The sequence below is a fragment of the Papio anubis genome, chromosome 7, assembly GCF_008728515.1.
Source record: "Papio anubis isolate 15944 chromosome 7, Panubis1.0, whole genome shotgun sequence".
Lineage (NCBI taxonomy): Eukaryota > Metazoa > Chordata > Mammalia > Primates > Cercopithecidae > Papio > Papio anubis.
Window position 1 is genome coordinate 153,866,270 of NC_044982.1, and position 12,569 is coordinate 153,878,838.

At 42.3% G+C, this 12,569-nt stretch overlaps 1 protein-coding gene across 8 annotated transcripts in view; it reads left to right on the top strand.

Annotated features, from left to right (window-relative positions):
* The window catches only part of FMN1 (formin 1), a 419,748-nt gene that overhangs the window by 118,730 nt on the left and 288,449 nt on the right, over nucleotides 1–12,569 (top strand). For 6 of the 8 annotated variants that reach the window (XR_004185219.1, XM_031668862.1, XM_009209842.4 and 3 more), the window contains one exon: nucleotides 7,863–7,980. The exons of 1 other annotated variant lie outside the window; for it this stretch is intronic. Coding sequence is in view for 5 of the 7 variants with exons in the window: in XM_031668862.1 (XP_031524722.1) it covers nucleotides 7,863–7,980 (118 nt within the window). In the remaining 2 variants the exon portion in view is untranslated. Of the gene's footprint in view, nucleotides 1–2,896; nucleotides 6,441–7,862; nucleotides 7,981–12,569 lie in introns of those variants that run through there. One more of the 8 variants, XM_031668865.1, reaches the window with a different exon arrangement.

A 12,569-nucleotide genomic window follows, 5' to 3' on the forward strand; every position in this document is an offset into this window, starting at 1 on the left:
CTCACTAGGTATCCACTTACTAGACTGATGTTCTGTTTTTTTTTTTGAAGATGGAGTCTTGCTCTGTTGCCCAGGCTGGAGTGCAGGGGGATGCATCTCGGCTCTCTGCAATCTCCACCTCATGGGTTCCAGTGATTCTCCTCCCTCAGCCTCCCAAGTAGATGGGATTACAGGTGCCCACCACCATGCCTGTCTAATTTTTATATTTTTAGTAGAGACAAGATTTCGCCGTGTTGGCCAGGCTGGTCTTCAACTCCTGACCTCAGGTAGTCCGCCTGCCTCGGCCTCCCAAAGTGCTGAGATTACAGGTGTGAGCTTCTGTACCCAGCCTAGACTGATATTCTTTTTGCCATGAGGTACAACTGGCTCCAGCTTCAATCTTTGTACAGCTGAGAGGACGGTGAGATGGGAGAAACGTGAAGAATTCACTGCTAGTAAATTCTGCAAAAGTACTATGCTCACATTTTTAAGTAGCTAGGTACTGATTGTTTTTAACGAAGAGTTATAACGGAATATCATGTCGGTCAAATGCTATCTATTTTTCATGTGTCCTTTGACTTAGAGTTGTCCTTCCATCTACTTGGAAGATTGATCACCCATATACCCAAATCCTCTCATACCTAAGTCCCACAGTAGGCTCTGGGAATCCACTTACAGGAAAAGTTGAAAAGTTAGCCCTTCATCTATGCAGGTTTCACATCCCATGAAGACTGCATTTTCCATCTTCTTTTGGTTGAAAACACAGGTGAACCCATATAGTTCAAACCTGTGTTGTCTGAGGTGGATCACTTTTAATCTGGTACAGATTATTTTTTGTAGATTTTTCCCCATGTTACGCAGAAGAAAAGAATGGTCATCCTCAGTATAAGGTTGCTTTTTTGTTTGTGTGTGTGTGTGTGTTTTTTTGGTGAAAATCATTTTTGCACAGATGTGGCAGTTAGAGAGTTAATGTGCCTTGAGGTTAGGACAAAAGAGAGTCAGTTGAGGTAGCAGGTTTTAAAGAAAGAAAGCCTTTGCTTCCACTGGTTTTGCGTAGTAAGTGCTTATTTCAGCACATAAGTAGATATTGAGATAATGTCCAAGAAAAGTGATTATTTCCCTTCCTGAAAATGTGAAAGCTTTAAAGAGATTCATTTTTCAAGACCAATTTAGATTGAATTTGTAGGTTGCTTATTTGAATATTATAATCTGAAGCACCCTTATTCCCTGAGTGACCAGCAGTGGTAGCATTTCTTATGGTCATGAGAACCAGTGACTTGAAAGAGTGTTCAAAAGATCTCTTTGAATTACCGTGCTCCTCTTACTCGTGTTCATATTTAGATGGTCACTGCTGGCTTTCATTCAGAATTGTTTTAGGTCCAGCTATTACTATTAGACTGAACCTGGGGGAGAAAGTCCTTGGTTACAGTCTATAAACAGAGAGTCTCCTCTTTCTGAATAGATATCTCCAACTTAACTACACATTTCATGGAGGTGGAAGGCAGGGGTGTCTTCATTCTTATGTCCTCACAGCCTCATTCATTGTTGGTGTTCGTTAATGACATTGGATGAAGAAATCTTTTTAATAGAAGTCATGCTTCATAAATGAAGGAGAATGGTAGGGGCAAACTGGAAAACCTTGATATGTTTGAGCCCAGGGGATTCTGTGTCTCTTCTGTGGTAGGTGGATAGGCTTGATTTTTCTTTTCTCGCTCTTCCTCTATTTTTTTTTTTTTAAGAAAACTTGTAAATTTTCCCCCAAGTTATGCAAAAGAAAAGAATGGTCATCCTCAGTATAAGGTGGTTTTATTTATTTATTTATTTATTTTTGGTGAATTTCGTCTTCTGTGTCATTTAAGAGGATAAAGTATACCTCACATCCCAGTTAAAGACCACTGATGAACTGGGCTGAAACCTTTGCACCTCAAGACTTAGCTGTGTGTGGTCTTCTATTAGGGAAGAAAGTGGAGCTCTGGGCTTGAGAAGAGTGGTTGGTTGAGAGTGTGGATGCTGGAGCCTGACTGCATGGATTCAAATTATACTTCCACCGTCCACCGTTCCTGTGGACTGTCAAGCCATTTAATCTTTCTGTGCCTCAGTCTTCTAGCAGGAAAAAGAGAATAATAATAACAATTCACAATATGGTTGTTATCTGTATTAAATGAGTTAATATGTGTGGAGCACCTAAAACTGTGCTTGGCACATGGTCAGCCCTTAAATATTAGATGATGTTATTCTCCACTTACTGGCTGTGTAAGTTTGGCAAGTTACCTTCTCTAGCTATGGTTGCTTGCCTTTAAAAATGAGCCTAATAATACCTTACTTACCTAGAGCCAAGGGAATGAAATCAAATAATCTCCTGGGACCAAAGACTTGACCCACTTTCCGTGGAATTGTGTTGGCATCTGTGAGTATTGAGGGGATACTGAAACCTTATAATTCTGCTCCATGCCATGGTGCAGAAGGGTCAATAGCCCCTTCCAGCATCTGTTATATTTTGCCCAAATCTATAGAGGGGCCTGGAAGCTTATTCCAGAAATCAAGAATTAGTTATGTCTGAGAAAACTGAGTCTTTTCAGTTCATAAAAACAAAAAGACCAAATACGTGCAATCTCCCACTGCCCCCTGCCATGTTAGAATTGGATGATCTGCATTGCTAGTAAGAAGACTGATCTTAGGCCAGACGCAGTGGCTCACGCCTGTAATCCCAGCACTTTGGGAGGCCCAGGTGGGTGGATCACCTGAGGCTGGGAGTTCGAGACCAGCCTGACCAACATGGAGAAACCCTGTCTCTACTAAAAATACAAAATTAGCCGGGTGTGGTGGCACATGTCTGTAATCCCAGCTACTTGGGAGGCTGAGGCAGAAGAATCACTCTAACCTGGGAGGCAGGGGTTGCGATGAGCAGAGATCGCACCATTGCACTAGAGCCTGGGCAGGAAGAGTGAAATTCTGTCTCAAAAAAAAAAAAAAGACTGATCTTATGATCTGTAGTTGTGATGATTTCTTCTTTCTACAGTCTTGAAGAAGCAGATGTCTGATTTTAATCAATGGGTATTTCCTCTAGACAAGAAGCTTGTTCTGAGACTTACAAGACACCATAGAATTTTTCTGCAGTGTCCCGATGGCTTTTTGATTAAGTGTGCCTCAGTTAATAATCCCCGAAAACACTATGATCAGGAGCAAACAGAGAAGTACCTGTTTAAAACACAAGATCAAATCAAGATTTAGAAAGTGTTTTACTTTCCCTTGGTGGTTGGTGGGATGCAATGATATGTTTTTATCTGTGTGAGCGTTCCTTTTGAATACGTTGCTAGAAATGTGTTTTTGAATCAGAATTTCTCAGTATTAATACTTAGATTGTTTTTAGTACTGAAGAACATAGCTCAAGTTATCGGTATGTGACATGTAGCCACCCCTTCTTGCAGATAAAGCAAGACTGTCATTTTCCTTATGGCTACCATTTCCATTTTGCAGAAGGAATTACTGTTTGTGTTTAACACTTGACCGCAGTCGTCTTGGACCTTTGCTCAAAGAGAGATGGCAATTACTGTTAAGCCAGTTTGATTTGCCTCTCCATCCAGAACAGTGTCCTGTCCATCCCAGGCACTGATTGCATGCCTGCTGAGTGGGACTGGATTTGAAAAACGCTGAGCCCTTCAGGTAGACAGGCAGCTGTCCCAAGAGGCAGCTATGCAGCTAGGAAACAGGGCTGCAGTTTTTACCCCCATTCTTTGGTGCCAGCTTCCCAGCATATGAATAGCGTGGTAGAAACTACCCTGGGCTGATGTTTGGAGGTTGTTCTGTCTGTCCTGTTTTTGTTCGGGCAAATTGGGTCTGTGATAGAGATCTGACTGATAGAGACTTTTCACATGTTTTGCCCTTTAGGGGGATGCGGATCCTTGGGGATCTTTGCATTGTTTTGTCTAATAGGGTCGGTTGTGTGTTACACTGTGTCATGCCGGGTTTCATTTAGTTGGCTGGGACACCAAAGGGGAAAGGGGTGTCCTGCTGCTGCCCGGATTTCTAAGGAAGCCGGGAAGTCACAGCTGCTGAGCAGAAAGAAGCCTGCGGTTGACACAGGGAGTGTAGAGGGTAATCATTCCTGCCGAGCCTGGGCTGTTTACTCTGCCACCGTGTTGCTGGTGGACGCTGGGTGTGGTGGGCGTGCTTGCCTAGTACCTGTTTGTAGAGCACTGAGACAGCCAGGGCAGAGCTAAAACAGCAGTCATCTGAAACCAGTCGTGTGGGTTTTCCCTCACGGGCTTTAGCAGCTAAAATCTGCATTCCAGATGAAACCTGCAGGGAAGCGGAAGAAAGCACTTAAAAAAAAAAAAAAAGCTTAAAGGGCAGTAAATTAACTGCTTTGAGAGTTCTAGGCACTTTTGAGATGATCTATTGCTTTCTTTAATTCGTTTCCTTGATTGCTGCATTGTAAGTGGCTGCTGATCTGGGTGTATGCTAGTTTTTTGGCCTGGATGCCCCAGGCCTCTCTGATCATAATCCAGATGAAAAAAAAGGCCTGTGTCAGAAGTATTTCAGTCATTTTCTGCTGATTCACTTCTGATTCCCTTAGGCTTCTCCGGGCAGTGGCTTAAGTTCCTTCAGAATCAGCCTGCCGGCTCAGCACTTTCAGAAGCCTTCACTTGCTCACCAATGAGGAAGTTGAATGCCACCAGGAGAACTGCCGGCCTGGGGCGGAGCTCCTCGTGAAGTCCTGGGCTGGGATTACAGGGCAGGCTGACTTTCCCTATGACAAAAAGGCTTTTGTCCCCGGGAATAAATACGGAAGTTTCAGAAGAGCAGCGTCCCGGGTCCGTGTGTAGTAAGGTACGCGGTCTCGGCTGCTTCTGGGCTTAGACTCCACAGACTTTTCCCAGTTGCCCTGGCGTACCATCATCGCACAAACCGGAAGGAGGGCGCAGTGACTTGAAAGAGACCAAGTGTGTTTGCTGTGTGGCTGACAGCCTAACTCCTGGTTCCCATTGCTCTCTGTCCTGTGAATTAAGAGCAGATGGAGTGGATAAACTGAGAGAGCGGGAGAAGGTAACGCAAGTCAGAACTTCCACCAAGGGCATTACTGAGACATGGAGAACGTTGATAATTCCCTGGCTGGCAGTGATGTCTCAGAACCCGCAAAACCTGAAGCCGGACTTGAAGTGGCTCAGTCGATCCTGAGTAAGTTCTCTATGAAATCCCTGTTTGGGTTTACGAGTAAGCTGGAATCTGTGAATCCAGAAGAGGAAGATGCTGTGCTGAAAGCATTCCACAGTTTAGACCCGGATCCCACATCTCAGCAGGATGATCCCAGCAATGGCTTGGATCCACGGGAAGCAGAGTCTCAGGTTTCACCTGACCTCGGAAATGATGAGAAAACTGCAAGGGTGGAGACAGAATCAGAGGGAAGTCAGAGAAAAGAAGCAGGGACATCTCTCTTGGCTCAAGAGCTGCTTCCCCTCTCTACTTGGAAAGGGACAAAGGACGATGTCCTTTGTGTTCGTGGGACCCTTGTGCACACCACCAGTGATTCCGACTCCGATGATGGTGGCCAGGAGCCAGAGGAGGGAAGCAGTACCCATGGCCCAAAGTCCCCTAGTGTTGTTTTATCTGAGCCATCTCAGGAGTCCCAGGAAAACCCAGGAGGTTTCAGGGAAGATACTGTCACTGGGGAGATGAATGGTGCAGAGCTCTGTGCAGAAGATCCTCAGAGGATTCCACCTGAGATAAGCAGCAGACTGGAAGCTGGCAATGGTGGTCTTCAGACAGAGTATCGCCCCAGCCAGGGCCAGGTGGGAGAAGAAGGGTCCCGAGTCCTACCTGCAGTAACAAGCCAGAATTCGAGTGTTGGTGTCACTGAGAGTGCCTCTTCTAAAAAAGAAACCTCTGGAGAGAAGTCATTCCAACTTCCAGCTTTTTTCAGTGGGCTTCGTGTGCTGAAGAAGGGGGCTACCGCTGAGGGGGGAGAGACCATCACTGAAATTAAACCGAAGGATGGGGACTTAGCTTTGCTCAAATTGACCCAGCCTGTGCAGAAGTCCTTAGTGCAGGCAGGGCCACAGACAGTGAAGAGTGAGGAGAAAGCAGCTGAGCCGAAGGCCACTCCCACTCTCCTAGAGCAGCTCTCTCTGCTGCTCAACATTGACATACCCAAAACTGAACCGAAGGGAGCAGACCCTGAGTCACCCAGGAGAGAAGAGATGGGCTGCAACGCGGATCAAGAGAGCGAGAGTGGCCCTGGAGTAGCCCCAACCCAGGGTGGTGAGATCAAGCCAAAGCCACCAGAGACGGCCCTGGAGGCTTTTAAAGCCTTATTCATCCGGCCCCCCAGAAAGGGGACCACAGCCGACACCTCTGAGCTGGAAGCTCTCAAGCGCAAGATGAGACACGAGAAGGAGTCGCTAAGAGCTGTGTTTGAACGTTCCAAGTCAAAGCCAGCGGATGGCCCCTCTGATTCCAAAAGTGTATGTAGAATTGGGTTTTGCATTTTAATATAAAATATGGTGCGGCTGTATTTCTTTCCAGGTTTCCTCCCAAAGTGAATCCTAGTTGCCTGTTAGTGATTCTTTTAGGTGGAAAAGGATTATAGTCAAATTATGTTGTCCTGTAAGGAGTACGGAGTTAGCCGGAAGTGCTTTTCATGCTTCCTGATTTTTATCTGGAATATTACAAGAGGGATATACATAAAGATGTGCAGGTAGGAAAAGGGTAACTGTCACCGTGAGTTTAAATGTTGATGGTAAATGCCCTGATAAAACTAAGTAGCATGAGGAAGTGATGCAAGATGGAAGTATAGCCCAAGTTTTCAGGGTTTCCTCACCACTTAATTATACCTCCGCAGAAACTGTATCATTTCTTTGAAAGTCTACCATTTGGCAGAATAGGTGTTCGTGGTGTGATTAGAGTGTTCCACATCGAATGGAAGGCTTCCAGATTGAGCACTGGATTTAGAATGAGACCTGGGTTTTTATTCTACTTCTGCCATTTACTGGCTGGGTAACCTTAATAATCTCCAAGCCTCAATCTCCTCATGTGCAAAATGAGGAAAATAAAATGGGTATATGGTGGTTACGAGAATTAAACAAAGGCAGTGCATGAGAAGCATCTAATTAATGGAAGCTGTTATTACTCAAAGAAAACTAACTCAGGTAATTTCTAAAGATGAGCGAGTACCTGTCCAGTAGATCTTAAACGATCGTAAGAACAATAAATAGAATTTCTTGCTTAATATCAGTTCAGTGTATGATTATTGTTCCTTTTATATATTTAAAATATTCAGTTAGAATGTTAAAAATGAAAGTCTTTGGCAAAATTTCTCAGATTGCAGTTAAAAAACCGAGCACAATGTAGCATTCTCCTAGTTGTAAAAATCAACCCATAGAAAAATGACTGGAATATGAAGGTAATCTCATTCATTCGTTTATAGGAAGAAAAGGAAATTTAGCAGTGTGGAATGTTTGAAAAAGTGTGTCTTGGTCTACCACTGATGTTCATGAAGTTAGTCTTTATGTTAAATAATCCTGGAGTCTGGGACACATTTGTAAACATTCCTATAAATGTACTTCGGTGTAGTACCTTTATGTCTGTATCTTCAGGTCAAAGTATATTTGTGCTTTTTGAAATTAATAAAAATCATCTTTTAAGGGTTGTGTGATACATACTTAGCCTCGAGGATTTTTTCGTTGTTTGAAATTTTCACCTCAACTGATCATGTTATACTTCGGGAAAAGGGTCACACTATGGAAAGATATCTCAGTTACAGTGAATGAGAGCAATGTGCAACTGGCCATTAAAATTACCTTCAGAATTAGGGTTAGCATGTCATTTTTCAGGAATTAATTGGCTCTGACTACATTTCACTTCTTATTTGCCTGCTCTTTCCACAGCCTGACCACAGCCCGACTGAGCAGGATGACAGGACTCCTGGCAGACTTCAAGCTGTCTGGCCACCCCCAAAGACAAAAGACACAGAAGAAAAAGTGGGACTGAAGTACACTGAAGCAGGTAATGTGAAAAGAAGCTAGGGACCCAGGAATGAATCTCTTCCTGCAATGGCTTTTAGTTCTGGCTTAGTTGACTCTCAGAATCTGGGGTTTTGTTTCATTATAAAATGTAATGCCGAAGGCTCTCTTTTTGGTTTTGCTGTTAAAGTGAACCTTTGCACGCTTATTGTTAACGAGCCTCTGAAAGCTGAAAGATGAATGCAGTGGAATGAATGAAAGGGGGCATGTGTGTGAAGCAGGAGAACCTTGGGGGACCTGATGGAGAAGGCAGATTGCAAATCCCTCAGGAAGCCGGTGGTTGGTCCTCATACAATTTTGTGAGCTGGCAGTGTTGCTAGAAGAGGCAGAGCATGGTTCTCTAAAGCTGTAATCTGATTTGTTGTTTGTCTTTGAGTAATGCTTTGGAGATAAAGGAACCTTGTGCAGAGTGAATGTACAGATACCATATCAGTTACTCGTTCACTTTTGTGAGACAAAGCTTTATTTAATGCATGGCCAACTTTAAAGCAACCTAACTCTCTGGAAACCTGCTTAGGAACTTTACTTGAATTTATTTAAATGAAATGGGAATCTAGATATGGTTACTATTTAAGTGAAAGTTTCACATGAACTGTAAAATGACACCAAAGCATTAGAGGATGGGTATATGAGATATTAAGAATTGCATATGTCTGTATATATCCCTGAAACCTCTTTGTCTTCTTCCTGATATTTAGAGATTACCTATACATGGCTTATAGTTGTTGTTTTTATTAGGAGTGTGTGTGTATTAAGGTCTGTCTATCTATCCGGTTATAGAAAAACGCTTTTTTCCGTTCCTTTCATTGATAGATATGAACAGATCAAAGTTGGGTGGTTCGGTAGGTTTTCCCATAATATCAGATTACTCCAGTGATTGAGAACACACTGGCAGTGGAATCTTGAGATCATTTCTAGCTTTCATTTACACAGTTGCTGCTTATGACTCTGCAGGGCATTGGTTATTTCACAGCATTTTCTTTCTGTGGTGTTTGACTTCCAGGATGAAAACTCATATCCTTGATGAAAATATGGATAGTGATTTAAGTCTTCTTGCCCACATTTGATTTTCCAAAAATCATAATTGTATAAAAGTGAATAGCACAAGGGTGGAAAATGATTGTTCCCTCTAAGCAGAGCAATTCAGACACAGCGGTAAAGAAAGCATTAGGATGTTCTAGGTAATTGAAGCACAGAAGTAGCATAGGGCTGAACTTCTGTTTAACCCAAACTTGAATGGAAAATTTCCTAAACAACGTTAGGTCACTTTTTTCCTTTTGCTTTGTTTATTCCAAATGCACTTGACTTTGTTTTCTCTAGGGTAATTACGTATATGACTGTATGAATGAGGGTCGTACAAATCAGGAATCAGCTGGCACTCAAATGGAGTGATTTGAGGAGAGGTTATTAGGGACCTGTCACAAAGGTACAGACGGGGTTTAGGAAAAGCAGTAAGAGCGCTACTCTGGGGCTAGTACCAAGAACAAGCTTTTACCACACCTAGGCCTGAAGGGGCAAGAGTAGGAGTGGCTATCGGAAGCTAGAACTTAAGAGGGAGGCTGAGTGGTGTGGAGACAACTGCTGGGCAGGACCTGCAGCCCTCAGCCGGGAGGTGCCGCCGGTCCGTAGTGACATGCCAGGCTGGATGCTGAGGGCAGACAGCCTGATCTCTTCTCATCCCATTCTCTGGTCCCCCACCGTCATTCCCATTGGCCAAACCCAAAGAGAAGTCAGCAGACCGGGAGCACTTAAGCCTGTCATTTCAGGCCTGTCAGTGGGGCCCAGAAAGGGCGCACACCTGGAGAGGTACGCAGGAGATCTCCTGCACAGTTACACTGCCACCACGAGCGCCCGGCAGGCCCTGGGCGCACGCAGGAGATCTCCTGCACGGTTACACTGCCACCGTGAGCGCCCGGCAGGCCCTGGGCGCACGCAGGAGATCTCCTGCACGGTTACACTGCCACCGTGAGTGCCCGGCAGGCCCTGGGCGGACAGGCTTCTCAAGCCCTCCTGGAGAAGAATCTGCACACACGTGCTGGTATTGTCATACCGCACGACACGGGATTTCAGTACAAGGGCACAAAGACAAACTTCCGTTTTTATCATCCTGTGGGAGGGTTGTATTTTCTAGTATAATCAGTTCATAGAAAATATGACGGCTATTATTTAGAGGCTTGCTCTGTAGATTCCTGCTTCATCTTAATATGAAGGGTTTGTTTACTGATCTCAGAAAATCTCTCATAGGGTTTTAAATGTTCCCCTACATTACAAAATAAAATAAAACTTGAAGGTACACAGAAAAGTCGTGAAGCAAAAGAAACTTTCTATGATTCTATTTCAGAGAAACTGTTGTCAATATTTTGAAACACGATAGGCCTATGTGAATTTAATACTGAAAAATAAAAATTTGAATCATTATAGACTACTTTTTAATTTAAACTCTTCAAATGATTTTTACTAATTATAAAAATTTATTTCAGTTATACATGATGTGTTATAAATAATAGTACTGTAAGTCTTTGTGTAGAAGTATTTTATCTTAGGATAAATGCTGACAGGGAGAATTGCTGTACATAAGAGTATACGTCTTTCTAAGGTTTCTGATGTATATTACCATGTTGCCATAGTTGTTTTTTCTTACTAAATACCTATCCCTGAGAATTACCATTTTGAAACTGTTATTTTACTTTTTATCACTTGTTTTTAATTTTACTGTATTTTGTGTTGTGTGGAAGTTTTAAATATTTACATAATCAAATCTATCCTTTCATTATATAATTTCTGATTCTTCTTTTAGCTTAAAAGACTTTCTAATCTAAGTTTACCAATGTTTTCATATTTCTTGAAAGATTTCCTTCTTCTTTTTTTCTCTCCTTCCATCACTGCATTTCATATGAAAAATTTAATTTGGTATACAGTCTGAGCTAGAGATCGAAGACCACTTTTTTTCTAAATTGCTAATTAGTTCTGTAGCAGACTTTTATTTCCCCCAAATTTGTTTAGGACTGTTGGGGGCTTTCTGTTGTCTTTGATATGTTTGTATATTATGCCCTATCTTACTGTAGAATTACAATACATCTCAGAATCTGACGGTTCCATTTCTTTTGCATACTTTTAAAAAATGTGTTTGGGTTTCCTTATATGTTCATCCTTCTAGAAAAACAAAATTTTTATTCGAATTGTATTAAATTTATAAATCAGTGTGAGGTAGGAATGAGAATTCTTAGTATCTTCACCAAGAGCGTGTCTTATAAAACTACTCCAAGTTTCTTGACATTCAGTAAATTAAATATATAGTATCTATTTACATATAAATATATATTTATGTATACGTATATATCTTGTATTTTTTTCTAAATATCTTCCCTGGCATATTTTTTCAAAGACAAATACATGGTATGGATTTGCTTCTTGTGATTTGTTTTCTTTAGAAGTCTAATGTGCTCATAAGCCTCTAGTGACTCGAGCATGCTAGCTTTATTGCAGGTGATTTTCTCCCCAGGGCCAGGGCTTGACTGGGTGAAGGACACATTTGGACTGACCTGTGGTACCTTCCCTCAGTTTTACCGGGGTTAGTTCTTCTTCATATTTTTAGACTCCTTTAAAATCTAGCAGTGATAGAAAGCCACAGAAGAAAACATGACACCGAATTTAGCATATATTTTAGACCCTCCACCCCACCCCACAGCTATCTGTGGACAGCTCGAGGTTCAGAGGAAGAACCTGTTCCAAACACTCAACCCAAAGCTGGGCTTCCTTTCGCCTCCATCTCCTATTTTGTATTATGAAAGACTGCCTGAAATTTCTCACTATTAAGAAATTTAAAAAATACATTGTCATGATGTACATCTCAAAATCCTCAGGGGAAGTGAGGTTAATGCTTTTGGAATTAAAATGATACCATTTAGGGAACTGTCAGTGACTGAATTGCTCACAGAATGAGAAAGAAACCAGTTTGAAGAAAAACACTCATGCTTTCTGAATTGAATTGTGCATATGTGGTTTCTCTGTCAGTGTGCATCTGGAAAAGCTTTTCTCTCTACCTGCAGCATCTCAGAGCTGGCCGGGGGCTGGGGAATGGCAGATGTACTGCCCTGCTGAGTGTGAGGACCATAGCTTTTGTAGAGAAGAGAATTTAGCACAATACATTGTAGTTATTGAAAGTAAGCTAATTGTCCAGACATGTGGCATCTCCAGGAGATACAACTTTCCTCAGAACCTAGGAGCAATTCAGAAACATCCCTATTTAGAGTATTTTAGATTAAATAGAGAAATAACCCATCCCTCAATTTAATAAAGATCCACCTGTTTTCTGGTTTGTTTCTCGTTTGAATTTCCTTCATTATAAAATGAGAGCTGTTTGCCACCCTTCCCGGTAAGTCAGATATCCTTGCTTTACCAGTCAAAGAGAGCTGTAAATACCTCATACTACTTTATTGGCCTACTATAATTTGCATTTTAATTTCTGCATTCATAGCTAGCGGGCTGCATTAGTCAGCAGTGGATTTTCCTTTAAAGTTATGTGTCCAGACAAATTATCCTGACTTTCTCTTTTACCATCTGGGGAATGGG